This window comes from Ictalurus punctatus, chromosome 21 (genome assembly GCF_001660625.3).
Source record: "Ictalurus punctatus breed USDA103 chromosome 21, Coco_2.0, whole genome shotgun sequence".
Classification (NCBI taxonomy): domain Eukaryota; kingdom Metazoa; phylum Chordata; class Actinopteri; order Siluriformes; family Ictaluridae; genus Ictalurus; species Ictalurus punctatus.
In genome coordinates, this window is record NC_030436.2 from 5,657,638 (window position 1) to 5,677,500 (window position 19,863).

Below are 19,863 nucleotides of genomic sequence, written 5' to 3' on the forward strand. Positions count from 1 at the left end.
TTTGAGTACACTCTAGCTGGGAGCAAGACCATTAGTAACAGCTCAATGTGTTCATCCCACTGGCTTCTCCGTAGCATACCTGTTTTTACAGGATGTAGGGAACTCTGATCCATGCCATCTTGAGGAACCCCATCAATACTTTACAATTCAAGCACTTCACAGGGATTGTGTATAAAAGGACAGATATTTTTGAGACTATTTTATGAAAATGGCACTGGTGCTGAAGAATCAATAGTCTTTTAAGAACCCTTCTTATTGTCCGAGGTATAATTCTTCGAGATCTGAATGATGCCGTACATGTGGAATGATTGCTGTTGCAGAAAATGGCAGCCACTGTTATTTGGATGTTGCTTATATACTGAAAGTCCAAGACCAGCAGTGGCTCATGGGTTAAGGCTCTGGGCAACTGACTAGAATGTCAGGGGACAGAGTTGGCACTGTTGGGCCCTTGATCAGCTCCTTTAACCCAGCGCCATTGAAAAAGAGAGTTTCTACAGGCTTTGATCTCGCCGCAACACAGTCATGTGGTTCATGTAGCTCTCAATAGTTCCAAACAAATCAGTCAACAAACCAGTCAACCTGTTTGGATGTGTTTAAGCGGGACAGCCAGCAGCAACGACTATATTTGCAGCAATTTTTGGTAAATATTAACACACAATGTGCTTTGATTACTACGTTGACTACATGTACAGTAGCATTTTTTTCTGGGTAGTGCTGGAGAGACCGCATTAATCTTTTTTTTTTTTTTTTTTCTTTTTTTTTTTTTTTTTTTTTTTTTTTCTTTCCCTTGTGTTCACTTTTGGAGCAAAAGGGGATTACTCCCATAACATAGAATACATTTACAGTGTGTATGCATCAATATTTTTCTCTTGCTTCTTTGATCATAATTACTCACATCCTAATGTTATCTTATGTTAAGACATTCACATGAGCATGCACAACAAGTGAATTTCAATGAGTGCGAGTAACTGCTCAATTTAACCCAAGAAGGAAGTTCGGGCAATAGTGCAAAATAAACAAGGCAAACAATTGCATTCAGCAAAACATTTTATTATACAATGCATCCAGGGAGAGGGTAGAATAAGTTTTTCCTTGAATGGGAAAAACTTATTCTACATAGAAACTCATTCGACCTCCTACAGGGAGAGAAAGGTGGCAGAAGCAGGCTACTTTTATGCAATTCCAGGAAAGTGATTAGGCTGAAATTAATGAGTGAAATTGGTCGATAAAATGACACTGCCTATAAAAAAAATATATATAAATCTGTACCTCTTATTATATATTATTAATTTTATTTATTTATATTTTCCCTGGATGTTCAATGTTGATGGTGGGGTAGTGTTTCTAAATGTTTCTAAATGTTATTGTATGTATGACCTGTTCTTTCGATGCCAAAAAACACTAAATTTAATGTTAATGTTATAAAAAAAGAAATAAAGTAATTAAAAAAAAAACTTTTATAGATCAAAATCTTTCAGTGGTTGGCTGTGTAGCATTTGAATTCAAAAAAGAAAAATAAATAAGAAAGTACTAATGAGCCCCGGTAATTTTAATGTCCTTCATAAACCGCAGAATACCTGAATATAATAACAGACCAGTCTGATGTGTGTAGAGGTGCATGTGGTTATGTTGTATTATGTGCCTGTATGAAATAAATAAAAGAGAGAAATAATAAGAAAATCCCATCTTTCAACAGCTGGAACTTGAGATTTACTGCATCAATGACTATAGGAATATCTCTTGCTTTAGATTTCTCCATCACCTCCTGAAAGAGAAAGAAAAAGGTGCTTACTTAAGATAATGTCAAATTAAACTAATACACTCCAACTTAAACAGCAAATCTAATCACGCAATATGTACTTTTTTAACAAACGCCAATAACTGCAATTAATTTGAGGTAAATGTAGGCTAATTGACATTTGATTATGGTAGCTAGTGAAGTGTTGCTCAGGCTAGCTAACTGCTATTAGAATCTAACTAGATATTATCCAAGGTTAAACATGAAATAAAGCTGGCTACATATAATACCACTGCTGACTAGATTCACGAGAGGTCAGCTAATGTTTGTCTCCCCATGTCCATGTGCATTTCCTCTAGTTTTCCATTTTAGTTATTCAGTCATCTTCATGAACCATTTTATCCTGTTCAGGATTGCGATGGATTTGGGGCCTATCATGAAGTGGATGAAGTTGGAACACACCCTGGATGGGACGCCAGTTCATGTGCGCACACACATTCACACACGCAATCACATCTAGGTTCAATTTAGAATAGTCGGTCCACCCACCAGCATATTTTTGGTTCCCAGTGTTCCCAGGATAGGCTTCAGATGCACCAGAATCCTGACCAGGATAAAATGGTTCATGAAGATGACTGTATAACTAAAATGGAAAACTAGAGGAAATGCCCACGGACACGAGTAGACCAAATTAAACTTCACACAAATTGTAACCCAACCTCGGCATTGAACTGGGGACCGTACCTGTTGTGCAAAGATGCCGTTTTTATTTTAGGCTATGAACAATATAACACATTTCCTTGAAGGACTTAGTTGTACAATGGCGGGCTGAAATAATTTTCAACATGTATGTTTTTAAGAAATTGTGAGTAAACAGCGTAAGGTGGCAGTGACAGTTCCTGATATTACCAGACCAGCAGGTCTAAGGGTACAGACAATAACTGATTTTGGTGGCCAAGAAACACTTAAACTGTTATAGCCTGACAGTGACCAGGACAGAATCCAGACAGAACCCAAAAAAATACATCTGAACCATGCTCCAGTGCATCTCTCACTTGCTGAAAGTGAACACTGGTTAATTCCTTTAATGAGTGGCACACCTGTGTCCAAATGGGATTGGTGGGACCAATTCTCCTATGCAGGCCTTACTGATTCCTACAACATGGTAGGATGTGGGACACTTGACAACGCAGACCCGCGACAGATTGTCTTATCCCCACCCTCCATCATCAACTCCTTGGCACACACACTCATTTATTAGTAGGGATAGATTTAGCAGTGCAAGCAGCCTACACCACATGGTGCTACAGCTTACAGCTGATTGAAAAACGATCAAAGAAAAGTCCAGAAGAAAAAAAAAATCCCAGAACACTGAAACAATTAACATCCGATGACTTATTTTGGCCTTCTAAGATATATTTTTTTTTATTGACCTGATTTATTATCGCATTAGTTTATTATCTTATCTCGCAGTGGATAATTTGGTTTTAAATTTGTGCACAGACAATAATAATTCTCAGTAGGATCCACATACTAAGCCCTATGGTTTTTATGGACTGATACCTAAAAGCTTATTTAAAAGATATTGAGTTACATGTCCTTAAATACAGTATAGCACTACCCACTATGTGTAAGAATATCTCTAGTGTGCATAGCATCATAGTTTATATGAAGGTTTTCTTTGGACTGGTACACACTCTCAAGCCAATCAGTTCCTAATTATCATTAGGAATTGTCCTCCACACATTTACTATACTGTAAATACCTTATCACTGTGATACCGAACGTTCATGCTGATGATGATGTAAATGCCACATCCAGTATGGGCGATTTGAAGTACCAGAACTGGTGCATAACAAATACAGAATTGTCCTTGGTGTAAAACAGATTAAAGGAAGCATTGCAGATTAATTCATTGACGTTCAGATTTAATCTAACAAATCTAGTCCGTGTGCAACTATTTGGTTTACAAGGCACCCAAAGACTGTGACTCTCCATGCACAAATGCTAAACTAAGCAGGATTTTAGAGGGTGAGTAAATTAGGATGCCCCAAACGAAACCATTGGATGTGCCATCTATGATTCAGGAGTTTGCATTCATAATGAGCCAGGAGCTCTGTGGTCGTCTGGTCTGAGTATCTCAGAGCTGCGGTGGCATAACACAGATGTGCAAGCTTGCAGGATGTTGATGACTCATATATTCATCAGCCCCCCTCCTTCCTTCTTCATTTGCAGGGCTAACCTCAGTTGATTCAGTGAGGTGCAGAGGCTGAAGAGAAAACGTTCTGTCAGTGCTACCCAGAATGTAATGCACACTGGGACTGTGAGCATAAGGTTGGGATAATTAGTATATGTTTAGATCTAGGCCTTGCTTTGACAACTCAGAATTTGGTCAACCAGCTGTTTTCAACATTTAGATCATGTTCATTAGACGGATACATGCACCCATAGCAACTTACAGTTAAGTTACTATTTGGTTAGGACTCTTGCTCAAAACACTGGTTCTGTGGTATCTGTGATTGGAAATCACAATTTTCTGAACAATTCGTTTGCTCTAGCATTTCCCAGCACAACAGTGCACCTGTGCACAAAACGAGGTCCATAAAGACATGGTTTGCCACGGTTGGTGTGTAAAAAAACTCGAGTGGCCTGCACAGAGCTTGACCTCAACCCCAGTGAACACTTTTGGGGTGACTGCACACCAGATCTTGTCATCTGACATCAGTGCCTGACCTCACTAATGCACTTGGGCTGAATGGGCAAATCCCAACAGCCACACTCCAAAATCTAGTGGAAAGACTTCCAAGAAGAGTGGAAGTTATTATAATACAAAAGATTAACCAAATCTATAATAGGATGTGGGGCCCTGTGTGTGTGGAGTTTGCATGTGCTCCCCATGCTGCGGGGGTTTCCTCCAGGTGCTCCGGTTTCCTCCCCCAGTCAAGACATGCATGGTAGGCTGATTGGCATGTCCAAAGTGTCCATTGTGTATGAATGGGTGTGTGAGTGTGTGTGTGATTGTGCCCTGTGATGGACTGGCACCCTGTCCAGGGTGTACCCCGCCTTGTGCCCGATGCTCCCTGGGATAGTCTCCAGGTTCCCCGTGACCCTGAAAAGGATAAGCGGTATAGAAGGTGGATAATAGGATGTTCAACAAGCACTTGGGAGTGTTTGGTCAGGTATCCCCATACTTTTTGGCAATATAGTGTATGTCTATTGCTTGTGTATGTCTGTTGCTTGCATTGATGGCAGGAAAGTTTGCTGTGCTCCTTTAATGCTCTGTTTGCACTGTTTGGTGCCATTGTTCTAAGCGGTCTCAGAGCTGCTTGGTCCTCTGTGCAGCTATGTGCCGGTATCGTGCAGCGTGGTGTTGTGCAGCTCTGTGAATCTGTGCAGTATCTGTGAATCCGTGGCATGGTGTTCAGAGCCGTGCATGGTGGCTCTGTGGCACTGCAGAATGTGTTGCCATTACATTGTAGGTCATCAGTGTGACTGTGATCATCTTCTTTTTCTCTTCCTCTTCTTCTTCTTCTTCTTATTTATTATATAATACAAATATAGTCAATTAAATTTGGTATCATTTATGGTAAGTATTGCATTTGGAAGATGATTACAATTAAAGGATTCCCTCTAGTTCAGCTGGTTGCACTGTCAAAATAGAGTTTCTGTGCACTTAAATTGATTTGCTGTGAGACTAAATTGCTGTGAGAGTAAATTGCAACACTGCTGTGAGAGTAAATTGCTGGATTCCTGTGAGACCTGTACAGCTACAACTACACCAACATCAACAACAACAACTAACTTAGCACTCTATGAGGATATCTAACTGCTGTGAACGTGAAATTCCAGTGACCCAAACATGGAAGACACAGCATCATGACCGAATAATCAAACTAACCCACGGACACCATATTGCTCACATAAGGCTGATTTACTAAATACAAGTGTCCCGGTGTTTACACTGATTCACCTTTACTCACTAAAATCTATGGGACATATTTTTTACATTCTGTCCTGGCACTTGAGTTGAACAAAGCCTGTATGTATCAAGCTCAAAGCACACACACTCTCACACGAGCAGGTTGGGCATAAAAATGAGCGGCCACGTGTGCTTCCCCCAGGCAGACTTCACATCCTTTTGTTATTTCACTCCAATGAATCTGTACTGTAATTCATATTATACGGAATGTAAAGCAGGTCAGATGCTGGTAGTAGGCATGAATAACTTGTATCGAGATTTTACTCCGTACGACCTCTTTGTTAGCAATTATATATTACGCAATAAAATTTGTCTTTTTTTTTTTTTGTCATGGTAAGGTATTTCTTTCCAATGTTTCCCCAAAATCTAGATTTTTTTTTTTTTTTTAGCTTTGTTAAATAAAATAGTTTACTAATCAATAGCTGGATAACATTTTCATAATCAACACCGTGACGGTAGGTGTTAATTATTTTCTTGTCAAGGATGGGGATTTACATTTATATAGTTTGGCATTTAGGACACATATTACTATCTCGATCTAGAATATGGTCCACATTACTCCTCATTAGTGCCACGAGGAACAAAACTGTCCTTATATATTAGCATTCAACCTACAGTAGATTTAGGTAATGTCCGTGCAGTTCTGGGCAGCTAATGATTAATAGAGCGTACTTGCTCTCTGTCTCAATTCTCCCATTCAGCAGATGGAATTTTGGTGTCCTCAATAACTGAGTTTAACCTGCCAAAAAATGAACATGTGAAAGAAAAAATATAGCTGGAACAGTTGAGAACCAGACTTTTGTAGCATGTACAGTGGGTACTGAGATTCATTTGGTCTAATCGAAGAATCTGAGTTGGTACGGGCCACGTTAAAAGAAACACATTAAATATGTTTACTGTATATATGTGAAGTGTTTAGTTATGTTGGCACTTATTTGGTACAGCTGTATTTTCGTTATTCCTGTGAGAGGTTTGTGGTTACGCTGATATTATAGGGGGGGCACTGTTAAAAGGAGGGGAAAAAAAATGAGCAAAAGCTTTATTTCTCACTCAGCATTTTCCAGTGAATGCCATATTAATAAGCAATGCCATATTAATGAGAAATCTAACATTGAAGTATTGGAGACAGCAAAGGCCCAGAATATGATACAGTCGCACAACACCGTTGCCTTGAGTTATAGCAGGGACTCATTTTGGCTAGTTAGCAATCTATAAGTTGACAAAGGTGATGCCATTGACAGGTTAGTGGGTTTTATGTGTCACAAAGTGAGAGGTGAGACAGTTGCAGTTAAGCAATCAGCGAACAAAAGTAGCAGGGACAATTCAAAATACACAGGGGAATTCCTGATTCATAATGTATTACACCATATTGGCCTAGATTAAAAATACTCCACAACTTCCAAGATCTTGTTTTATAACAAATAATTGGACTTGCAGCAGGGGAAATAAGTATTGAACGCGTCAACATTTTTTTCAGTAAATATATTTCCAATGAGGTTATTCATATGAAATCTTCACCAGACTTTGGTATTAACTCAAGAAATCCACACATATAAAGAAATCCAAACATTAAAGTCCATAAATAAAGTTATGTGTAATAAAGCGGAATGGCACAGGTAAGAGGTATTGAACACGCTGACTGAAATTTATTTAATACTTAGTGTTGTGTACTGAATAGCAGTATTCAGGTGTGATTTTGCACCATTCTTCTAAACATATTGTCTTTTAGTCTTGTTCAACTGCATTTGAGTCAGGTGATCGACTGGGCCATTCTAACACCTTGATTTTTTTTTTTCTCTGAAACCAATTGAGAGTTTCCTTTATTGTATCATTTGGATCGTTGTACTGCTGGAAGCTCCACCCACGTCTCATCTTCATCATCCTGGTGGATGGCAGCAGATTCTTCTCAAGAATCTCCCGGTAAAGGGCTCCATTCATCATTTCTTCAATTATATGAATTGGGTGAACGTGCATAGAGGCAATGGCAGTGGAGTGCACTGCCTATTGTTTTCTCTGTGACGATGGCACCTGCTGCCTCCAAGTGTTTCTGGAGCTCTTTCCGAGTGGTCCTTGGCTCTTGGGCTACTCTTCTGACTATTCTACTGAATCAGAAGTCTTGCGAGGAGCTCCTGTGCGTGACCGGTTGATGAAGGAGTAATGTTGCTTCCACTTGCGCATAACGGCCCCCATTGCGCTTACTGGAAGATTCAGAAGTTTTGAAATACATCCGTATCCGATTCCATCAATATGTTTCACAACAATAAGGTTGCAATAAGGTTGGTAACAAAAAGCCTTTTTAAAGACCATTAATTTACTAACCCAGCTGACATTAATTTGCATAGATAGGAGGTATAATTACCTTCTAACTACTTACGAATGTCTTACCTGCCTTTGGAGAACTGCTTTTTCTTAGCGTGTTCAATACTTTTTTCCTGTCATTCCACTTTATTACACATAACTTTATTTATGTGCTTTAATGTTGTGAATTCTTTCTATTTGTGGATTTCTTGAGTTAATACTGATGTCTGCTGACAATTTCGTGCAAATAACCATTGGAAATATATTTCCTGAAAAACATTTTGATGTTTTAAAAGACAACTTTTAAGTGCAAACAGTGTGTCTATGATACACAGAGCCATTTCTATTATTGTAATATGTATTACAAAGTTTGGGAGAGGGATTTGGGGCTTATGGAGTAGAAATGCCTGTGCCCCATGGTGAACTTGTTTCAATAGAAAGACTGATCAAAGAAGAAAAATGTTGTCTCTTTTGGGCTGGGTCTTTTGTGCAGTTTTCGAGATGTAGTTAGGTTGGAAATTTTGCTGAATCCTGGCAACCCTGCTTAATGATATTAGCGCTTCTGTGTGCACCTCACACACTGTGACATTGTGTCCTTGTCATTGAGACACTCACTAGATAGTCGACTATAGCAAGAGTCAAATAGACTCTTGACTTAATTTGATTGAAACTATGATGATATTAATGTCGTCCTGCCCCACCAAAATCTATGGTCATGATCTGCTGCCTTCTCTCAATAGTTGGAAATGTATGGGAGCTGTAATACACAAGTTTCACAAGTCCTGAATTCAGACCTGCTGGGAAGATGTTCATTCTGAGATGTTCATGCCTTCTGAGAAGGCATTCCATTAGATTTTGGACAGTGGCTGTGGGGATTTGTGCCCATTCAGCCACATAAGCTGAAGAGGTTGAGCACCAATGTTCACACCTGAAGAGGTTGAGCACTGTTGGGGTGACAACACACCACAGGGTGTTCACACATTCACACACTACAGACAATATGGGAGTATATATATTTTTTGCAGCTTAATGGCTTTTAGTCTGTTAAAATACAGTATATAATATCATGCATCTTAACTTGTGAACAATTTTCCCTAATACTTTTCTTTGAGCAGAAGAATGGTTGTAGAGCTACAGTTTCTAATGACATAATTCCACTTTTCTTGTCCATGTCATTTTGCTAAGATGTAACTCAGAAGCAGCATTAGCAGAAATTCTGCACTTTTAAAGTCATGGTAGAATTGACATTTCCTAAGGTATGTCAGGCTTTGCCAAATGTCAGTGAAGATGGTTGGTGGAAATGTTAGAGAAAAGTCTTTGATATTTTAATCTCAGTAAGCATAATGTTTGTTTCATAATGGCATGAAATGTTGGCTGATATAATTTATACCACAGAGCTATTCGATTCTCAAATGTGATTGGTCAGACGGTGTTGATTCATTTTCTTAAACAGGTATTAGTACTGCCTGCAAGGGAAACTACAAGATTATATTGATAAATAAACATATTAGATTAGATGTTATGACAAAGCATTTGGATTTTACTCAGTCTAGAGTTCCCAACATCTACACTATAGCCATAGCATTTATGATTTTTACCCCTTGTTACAGCAATATGGGATCAACCTTAAAACTATGCTCTTCTGGATTTTCAGATGAAGCAGACCAAAATCTGAATAAACTTCACCTGACAGGAAAGAAGTGAAAAGGTTTCGCATATTTTTGCTTCACTCTTTATCTAAGTGAACTCGGTCTTGATTTTACAAAGCTCGGTATTGTGAGCCAAAAGATCCCAGCTGGATGGGACTGTGGTCTCTTTGATCAGTGAAAAAAAAAAATGGAGGAGTTGGTTATTTCTTATTGTTACGTACCACACATCTGAAAAAAAAAAAAAAAAAAAAGTTCTTGTTCACCAACATATGCTAGGATTTTTGTTGTAAAATGTATTTATTTTTCTTGTTGTTAACAATGTTGGCACCACTGATGTTATCTAATTTTATGTCTCATAAGCAAAGCTGTTTTCAGACTTTTCTTCGCTAACCACTGTAATGGTGTTAAGCAAGCACTTAAAATAACCCCTTCAATTTCAGCTCCCAGCATAACTAAGGCCAGGTAATTGATGCTGAACTGGATTTGTAACCTCAAGTAGTCTTATTATCTCAGGTAAACCAGTTCTGGAGCTCTTCTTAAAGGATGTTATTATAGTTATACAAAGCAGTTTCCACTTTTGGAGTAATTGCAGATGATTATAGTTCTTCTTCTTATTTTTTTTTCTTCTCTCAGTTCACATTTTTGGATGTTTTTCCAAACCTTTGTCCTTCACTTACCTCTAATTGCATTAACGAAAAAGCAATATCTTCTACCTTCAGTTACAGAATACTTGGTCTTGGAGTTTAGGCTTATAGACTCTCAGTAATATAAGCTGTCGTTATTGGATTTCTACTGTTTATAGATGAGTATAGCACAATGCTGATACTAGATCAGTCAGCATCAAAGGTATTAATGCTATGATTTAACCTCGTTTTATCTTTGATTTTTACAGGGCATCTTCCCAGCTAGCTATGTGTATCTGCGGAAGGCTGTTGTCACCAACCGTGGGTAAGAGCCTTTTTTGCCGAAGTTGCCTAGTGATTAGGAAATTAGCTACAGTAGCAGAGACAGTATTTTCATATTCGGCTATGTTTTTCTGCCACGATTTATTTTGTGTGTGCAAATATCAAATGGCATGCCCTAAACATCTGGATGTTGGGCCTACACAGTATTTGTGCCATGAGAATTAGACCCAGGTCAAATCTAATTGATGATCCCTGGTGTACCCATATTGATTTATCAATGTAGAATATAGGGAGTTTAACAGATGTGTATACATTTTAAAGCATTAGCAAACACTTGATGTAATGCACTGTATGTAACGTAGATTTAGAGAGGGGAGAAAGACTCCATCCAGAGTGTAACTCCCGTAAGGAGTACAAGGAAGCCTCAAAGTCAGGAACTGTCAGAAACAATTACACTCTTGTCTGAAACGTCTTGCTTCTCAAGATAATTTGGGTTGATTATGCATTTGCCTACAAATTGTTAACTTCATCCCTGAATACATCATATAGTATTTCTTTATTTAATGCATCTACTTTAACCGCATTAACTAGATCAATGCCCCACAATAATTTCACATTTGTTCTGTGTGAAAAGTCACACACGCTCACAAAAAAATGACGTTCAGATAAAGCGAGCTTGATAAGACCAAAGCATTTGCATAGTACAATTCAAAAAATGATAATGGAAGGACATGACAGGGCTGATGGAGAGAAAATGTGAGGGAGAGATAAATGGTGTGACAGAACAGAATAGATAGCAAGGGGGAAAAGGAGCTGGGAAAGGACATTTTGCCACATTCCCTATGGTTAATGACTGCTTGGACAAATCCGTACAAATTGAACTTACAGGAACAAGTACAAGTAAGTACCCTTACTCACTTATATTGACCACTCTAAAATAGGGAAGCAAAAAGACCCTGGACCAAATTTGAAAATAATTACTAGTCTAGCTGTTTCTGCATAAACAATTGAAAAATAAACTACAGTGCTAAGAAAAATTATTTCCCCCATCCTGATTTAATCTGTGTTTTTGTGTATACCTCATGCTAAACTGCTTCAGAAATTAACTCAAAATCTAAGATAAAACAAAGGCAACCTGAAAACAAAATAACTTTTTTAAATGATAATGTTATTTATTGAAGCAAAAACAGTTATCCAATACCAACTGGACCTGTGTGAAAATGTCTTTGCTCCCATAGTTACTAATTCCCCAAATCTATGAAACTGCATTCATAATGGGTTTCAGCTGGAATAGACTCAACCAGGCCTGATTACTGCAAACCCTGTTCAATCAAATCAACGCTTTGGACAAAAAAATCATCCGTAAACCAACCCACAGTTTATTTTATTAATTAGTCATTCTCCAGCGAATGTGGTTGGAATCACAATGACTTCACATCCCAAGTAAAGTATGTGTGTACTCAGTGCTCACCTTGCTGTCCTTGTGTTTGTGTGTGCAGGCAGTATGAGACAGTGGTGCCTCTTGAAGATTCCATTGTGACCGAAGTCACCTCTACTCTACAGGAATGGGCTGTACTCTGGAAGCAGCTCTATGTGGTGAGTCTCAACTTTGCATACTCCTATTAAAATGGATTGCAGTGGATGTGGTCATTCAGCAACTGGATTAGCAAGTTGCTATTCTGTTGTGGGACTGAATTAAGCAGATATGGAAAACACATGGTAGAAGTGAATACAAGCGTAGCAGGCTTTGTGAATAAATGAATACAGAATGGTCTCTGAAGTCTGTTGGTCTATCGCAATGCACACTGCAGTAACATGCTGCTAATATGGTTGTTTTAATTTGTTAGAAGCTACTTGCTCAGAGGGCATGTTTGGTGTTTTGTAAAAATGTTTATTGCATACACAATTCACAATTCAAAGTTGGAGTCTTATTGGGTAAAATCTGGTTTATGTTCCCTTCCAAACAAGCCTTTAAAACCTTTTCGAAGGTTGGAAAAAAAAAATTGGAAGTGGGTGAAATGGGATGGGGTGGGGATCTTTGTGCACTTGTCTGATCTGATGTGCTTGAACCCTCATCTACAGTGTATGATTGTTGCAACTGTGAGTAAAAAGATGCTCACTCAGTTTTTGGAAGCAGTGACAAGCCCAGGTTTATAGTGGCGTGGCAAGAGAGAGGCACCATGTAATTACGTATAGAGCTTCTTGGTGTAAAATAAATGATCACCTAATGACATGTATAACTCTGAAGTGTATTTCTTTCATAGTTGCTTTCTCATTTCTAACAATAACAAAGTATAAACAGTGATTATGATTGGAGTGATGGGGGTCATGGGGACTTAGTGGTTAGCACATTTGGCTCCCACATCCGGGGTTGTTGGTTCGAATCCTGACTCTGCCCTGCGTGCGCAGAGTTTGCATGTTCTCCCTGTACCTCGGGGTCTCTTCTGGTTACTCTGGTTTCCTTCCCAAGTCCAAAGATTGGCTGATTGGCATTTCCAAATTGTCCATAATGTGTGAATGTGTGTGCGATTGTGTCCTGTGATGGGCTGGCACCCTGTCGACCCTGTCTGCTGTGGCCATGCCCCGCCCTTGAAAAAAAAGTGAAGGCTGTAATATTTGTCTCTGTTGTTTACCTTGAATTACTACTACTACTGCTTCCTCTTTATTACCGTATAGCCCCTGTCCAGTCAGGCTGCAAATAGCTAAGAACTTCCTACTGTTCTGAAACACCATAAATATTTCAGAGTCTCTTCTGAGAAAGCATGAATTGGCTTTTACATCTCATTAAACAGCGCTGCGCTAAAGCATTTTATACATACAGGTAATTTATTGGAGGTGAGAACCTTCTCATATTACCTGGCATCAAAGTCAACCTTCCATTGAAGCTAAGTGTGTTAAAAAGATTGGTATAATTATGTAAGAAAAGCAGTGTGCCCTGCAGACAATAGAAAAAAGGTTGAGCTGTGACAGCATGCTTTTGTAGGCTTATGTAGGCCTCCTCCAGAATATTGTGCATTAGTGTAAATGATGACAATGGCCTTGAGTCTCTTTCTTGATCTCGAGATTTTCAATGAATTCCTTTACTCTCTTTTCTGCCAATGGGTGATGAAACCAGCTTTGATTTATAGCGGCTGTAGCACTATGCTTTTTCAATACACCTAAACAAATATTCACATAGAATAATGGAAGTAAGTCACTTAGTGCTTGCTGATAAGAGAAAAGAATATGGAAGAGATACACTGTGATCTTGTTTTCAGTATTTATTTACAGCTGGTTCTAGAACACACAGTACTGATTACACACACATTTCTTTTTGTTACTTGTGTACTACTATTTAGAAACATAATATTTTTCTACACTGTGAGTATCTCCCTCGTTCTCTCTCCCCCTAAATGCTTGATTGTGCCTGAACTTTCCAGCCTATGTGCTTATTAGCTTATTACTGTGCCTGTCAGTACCAGTGAAGGAAGTGTGGTGTCTGTGCCATGCCTGGCAGGACCAGTGAAGGAAGTGTGGTCTCTGTGCCATGCCTGGCAGGACCAGTGAAGGAAGTGTGGTGTCTGTGCCATGCCTGGCAGGACCAGTGAAGGAAGTGTGGTCTCTGTGCCATGCCTGGCAGGACCAGTGAAGGAAGTGTGGTCTCTGTGCCATGCCTGGCAGGACCAGTGAAGGAAGTGTGGTCTCTGTGCCATGCCTGGCAGGACCAGTGAAGGAAGTGTGGTCTCTGTGCCATGCCTGGCAGGACCAGTGAAGGAAGTGTGGTCTCTGTGCCCATCAGGACCTGTGAAGGAGGTGTGGTCTCTGTGTCTGACAGGACCAGTGAAGGAGGTGTGGCCTTTGTGCCTGTCATTCTCAGTAAAGTACACTTGGCCTCTGTGCCTGTTAGTGGCAGTAAACAAAAACATATCTATTGCTTTTGTAATTTTTTTTAGTTGCATAACATTGAATCACATTGTATGGTATTGAATTGTACTGCTCTATAATGACATTGACACAGCTCTAAAACTGTCACCGGATGCTTTAAATATATCCTTCATAGACCATGTTGCTGCTCATCTAACAAAATGTTCTGCAGAGATGCACACTCTTATTGAGGTACCTTGTAATAAGTTCTGGTTCATGTGATTCAGTGATTTGTGCAACATCTACACAACAGGTTGTAATTTTCTGCCTATTTGTTATCCATGTCACCCTTTTAAATGCTTCATCAACCCAACGTGTATTGACACAGTTGTGAAAAATCCAGGTCTCTTCAAGGACTGCTGAGATCAAACACAGCAGAGACAATGACTCCGTTTTGGGACTGCTGTGGCTCCTTATTTACCACCACATTCTCCGAATCTACAGAATATCTGAGGGCTTATAATAAGCTTCCTCAAGACCGACCGGCTTGTACTGCAAATAAAATAAGATCTAAATTGGAGGCTGGGTGAAATAAGGATAGCTAATTCCAAATGAATTGGGTTGTGTAACATGAAACTTCAAACTTGAAGGCTTCGACTTCAACCATAGCTGTGCGAAAGGCATGTGGAGAAGAAGCAGGCCATCAATACTGTTATGACACCCTGCACAATTACAGCACCCTTTGAAGATTTTTCTTTGGCAGTATACCCAAAGACTTCTCTGTCTAACCTTGCCAACAAATGTACCATATACAGTGTAGCCAGTTACATTGTGATAAAATGTTAGCACTTGTGCCTTTAAAGTGAGATTAATTGAGCATGAAATTAATTGAGCATGTATGTGTGAATGCAGTGAGAGTACACTCCCATAGCCCTGGGTCAAGGGTTTCAAAGGTACTATAGAAGATTTTTTTATGGATGCTGTGTAAGGAATAATATAAGATGGGCCATGCTTTTATAGGAAAATAATCCACGACGGGGTGATGTGAAATGGCCAAATGCAAACTAGATTATCTTACTATAAAACACATCCTGAATTGTTTTATTTCTCTTATACCACAGTGACTTGCCTAAGATTATAGTTATTTTTTATTTAAAAAACAAATATAAATCTATATATAGATCTAGATCTAAACTCTGATTGGCTGAGCCTTCTTCAAAGCATTTAATAATCCTCGATATACGCACATCTGTGACCGGATCACAATACAATAGATCATAATGAAAATTCTATATTAATGCATCAGGCTTTAAAACAACAAAACAACATTTAAGCCATTGTTCTGTCAATAGAATATACTAATCTTTGCATAATATTTTGCAAGTAAAGCTTACTGTTAATCGACTACATTGCATGGTGGGAAAAAATTGTTTAAAGCAATAATATATTTTTCATTGTTTGATTGTATTGTATTATAAGTTTTGTAATAGCAATAAGCTGTGAGTGTGTGTGTGTGTGTGTGTGTGTGTGTGTGTGTGTGTGTGTGTGTGTGTGTGTGTGTGTCTTATGTAAGGAATAGCTAACAGACCATGCGGTTATAAATATTTTATAAAAGCATGGTCTGGAGTGTGTTATTCCACTTATAACACAACAATTTGCCAATGATTACAATGTTTAATTTACTAATGAACAACACCTTGCACATTTTAATGGCTTATAGTTAGATTTAATGTTATGGAACGTCCAAGAGAGTAGTCCTATTATCATTTATGTTATAGACGTGATAAACAGTCATGCCCTCACCTATCTCTCTCTGTCTGTCTGTCTGTCCGTCCGTCCCTCAAAAAATACTGCCTGTCATTCTACCCAGAAAAGTACAACAACTCATCTGTTCTGAAGAGGTAACCTGAGCTGGGAAGCTTTCCAAATCACTGTTACTGTTACAAAGAGCTAACAACCAAGACTCCTTACAAAAAAGTTTAATAAATGACTCCTAACATAAAACCTTACCACATCATCAATTATAGGTTTTACTTTGTTAAACAATGACAGGTTTGTTTTTTTTGTAAACTCCATTTATTAGTAGTCATTAGACCAGGGGTATCCAATCTTACCTGCAAAGGACAAGGGTTTGGGTGCAGGTTTTCATTCCAACCGAGCAGAAGCCACACCTGAGTCTACTGAAAGACAAGATCAACTGCTTTAACAGGTGGAATCAGGTGTGGCGCCTCCTTGGTTGGAATGAAAACATGCACCCACACCGGCCCTTCGAGGAAAAGATTTGACACCCCTGTCTTAGACTGTGTGGAGCATCACATAGAAGTACCTGTGAACGAACTGCTACCATAAAAACACTAACGGAACTATAGTCTGACCTGTGCTGTTATACGAAAATAAAGCACTCCCTCTGACCAATCAGTTCCTAGAATTCAACCACACTTTGGTATAAAGTGATGTATCAAATGTAAGGGTGTTTTTAAGCCATTCTTAAACATGGTAAAATCACCATGACACAGCCCTCTCTTGACTTATTGCTTAAATGAACAGTACATCAGGCTTTTTGACAGTTTATAGTGCATCCGGAAAGTCTTCACAGCGCTTCACTTTTCCTACATTTTGTTGTGTTATTTTGGAATAAGGCTGTAACATAACAAAATGTGGAAAAAGTGAAGCGCTGTGAATACTTTCCGGATGCACTGTATAATAACACCATTTTTATCAAATCTGTTTGTTATTAGGTTTAGATTATGTTATATGTTCACCATTAAAGTGCCTGTGAGCTGTTACTGTAGAAATGATAATGTATTTTCACAGCTCATTAATATAAACCTGTCATTTGACTAACATCCAGAACCACACACTTATAGAAAATGAATCAACGAATCAATGAATCTCCTAATTCTGGAATCAGGTTTGAAGATTTAACAGCGCTCTGGTATAATATGACTTTATGACACAGTTGATGGGATAGGATTGAATGCAGCAAAACTCAGCACGACTTCAACAAAAGAATGAACTGGCTGCTTTCCTTCTTAATCTGTTAAATGAAATCTTTTGACTTTTAATGGTGTGAGAAATTGGACTAATTATTTTGAGTAATGTAATGATGATAGGCAATTTATCATAGTTTCTTTTTACTCCTTGAAAGCTCTCCAGTAAACTGGTAACATAAAAATGAAGAGATCCTAACAGACAGCACTATTAATAACTGCCCTATTGATAAGCAGCGGGATTGTCTTATCTCCTGTAATAATAGCTCCTCACAGCATTGATTTCTGTCAGCAGATACCAGATTGTTGCCCATCTGTACCCACGTTTCCTGTTCGGAGCAGCTGTGTCTGCTGGTTGTGGGCTTGACAATGACTGACAGGTTTCCCCATCTGTGTGTGTGTTTATATGTAGGACAGGGGTCATGAAATGGTCATAGATGCCATTCAGTCTTTAGCCATATTTAATAGTCTGCCATGAGACAGGATAGACAGATTGGTTGATTGATTGACTGGTTGATTGGGTAGTTGATTGATTGGTTGATTGTGTAATTGATTGGTTGGTTGATTGTGTAGTTGTTTGGTTGGTTGGTTGATTGTGTAGTTGTTTGGTTGGTTGGTTGATTGGGTAGTTGGTTGATTGTGTAATTGATTGGTTGGTTGATTGTGTAGTTGTTTGGTTGGTTGGTTGATTGATTTTTTTTTTATTATTATTATTATTGTTTTTTTTTTTTTATTAGAACAAAGTATGTGAGAACAACATAAATACAGGGCAAACAAAACAATAAGCCAAAACAAACATAACAGGTATTGCATGTGATTATGTGAAGTGTAGGTGTGAGATTGTGTTATGCTTGTGCACCTCTATTCAGTATGTATGTAAATATGTATGTAAGGCAAGCTGTAGAGTAAAGAGTAGAGGGGAGAAAAAAGAAAAAAATATGTATATATATAATATAATAAACTATTTATTAAAAATAAAGAATTAATAAATAAATAAACAAAGGGAGGAGTCATACAAGGACAGGCCACCTTTTGCGGGGGAATCAGAGTAGGACAGTAAGGCAGGACAGTAGGGCACCAAAGCCAGGACCCAGCACTGATGCTTCTTCACGACCGAGACCAGCATGCCTCTGGCCTGCATGTTGCCCTCCAACCTCACCAGGGAGGACCAACCCAATGGACAATCTCCTTTAAAAAAAAAAAAAAAAACCTCTCCCAACCAACCCTGTGGTTGATTGATTAAGGTGCTTCTGTTGAAACTCTCATCCCTTCTTCCTTTTCATCTTCGTCTGATAAGCATTCATATTTTAAGTCAAAAGTCATATTCCAGAAAAGTATATGTCCACTGATGATGTCACTAACAGTACTGTAGTAACCGTTTCGAACTAGAAAGTGGAATTTTACATGGCAGACACAGATGAGTGAAGTGATAGACACATTGAAACGTTCCAGCGCGGTTATAATAAATATAGGCTTGGGATATATTCTTGGAATACAAATTAGTGGACTGGAACTAACTGTTGTATATTGTATTGTATTATATTATATTATATTAGATTAGATAAATTAGATTTATTTTTTTTAGATTAGATTATAGGATTAAAACAGCACCCATGTAGTCCATATATGCATCTACTCTATATTGTATTTCTACAATACAATGTTTTTTATTCCGTACATATCTCCTATGCTTTATCTAGCATGAGAAAACGAATATCTCTTAGTTCAGAGTGAGAAACACAGATAGAAAGTTAGGTAGTGACAGTCATCAAAGTGCACCAAAGTGCATAAATATGTTCACCCTCTTTCCTTAAAGCCCAATTAAAACTTATTTCCAATGGTAGCAACAGTAGAATGTGTAATAGCAACGTAATGAGCTGAAAAGGAGATGGCAGCTTGAGTCACGCCGAGCTGATGAGAGTAGAAGTGAAAAGATGTCACTGGAGCTTACATCCATATGAGTGGCCTGCAGACAGATAGACAGAAAGAGAGAGAGAAGGAGAATTAGGAGTGGGAGACACAACTCATCATCTATATGTGTCATACAAAACACGATCTAATGATCTAATAAGCATCCGGGGAGCCAGTATGAAGCATCGGACTATGTGCTTGCTCCAGGCCATCATGTGTATGTCATTTTTCTGTATAATGAAGTCAGAATTCTGTGCAGATGTTCACTCAGACATGAGCGACTTCCTTCTTACCAGCCTAGTAGTAAATGCCGTTTAAGGGTAAGCACCTATATCTGTAATCAACTGTGCTTGTGGCAGGATATTTTCCCACTCTGTTCTGTCCTTATCAGGTAATTATATGTCAGGCGGCGACATGTTTGGTGTCAGGTATCTCTCTCGTAAAGCACGGACGCCTTGAAGAAATGCTATGACTATGACTTTCCGTGCACTTCAAGACATCCAACGCTTTGTGACATCTATAATTGGAAGCCACAGATGCATACGTTGTT

At 38.6% G+C, this 19,863-nt stretch overlaps 1 protein-coding gene across 1 annotated transcript in view; it reads left to right on the forward strand.

Moving 5' to 3' along the window:
* Positions 1 to 19,863, forward strand: part of dock3 (dedicator of cytokinesis 3) — a 233,896-nt gene that overhangs the window by 79,870 nt on the left and 134,163 nt on the right. The window contains exons 4-5 of the mRNA XM_017450749.3: positions 10,557 to 10,612; positions 12,069 to 12,165. Of these exons, the coding sequence (XP_017306238.1) occupies positions 10,557 to 10,612; positions 12,069 to 12,165 (153 nt within the window). The remainder of the gene's footprint in view (positions 1 to 10,556; positions 10,613 to 12,068; positions 12,166 to 19,863) is intronic.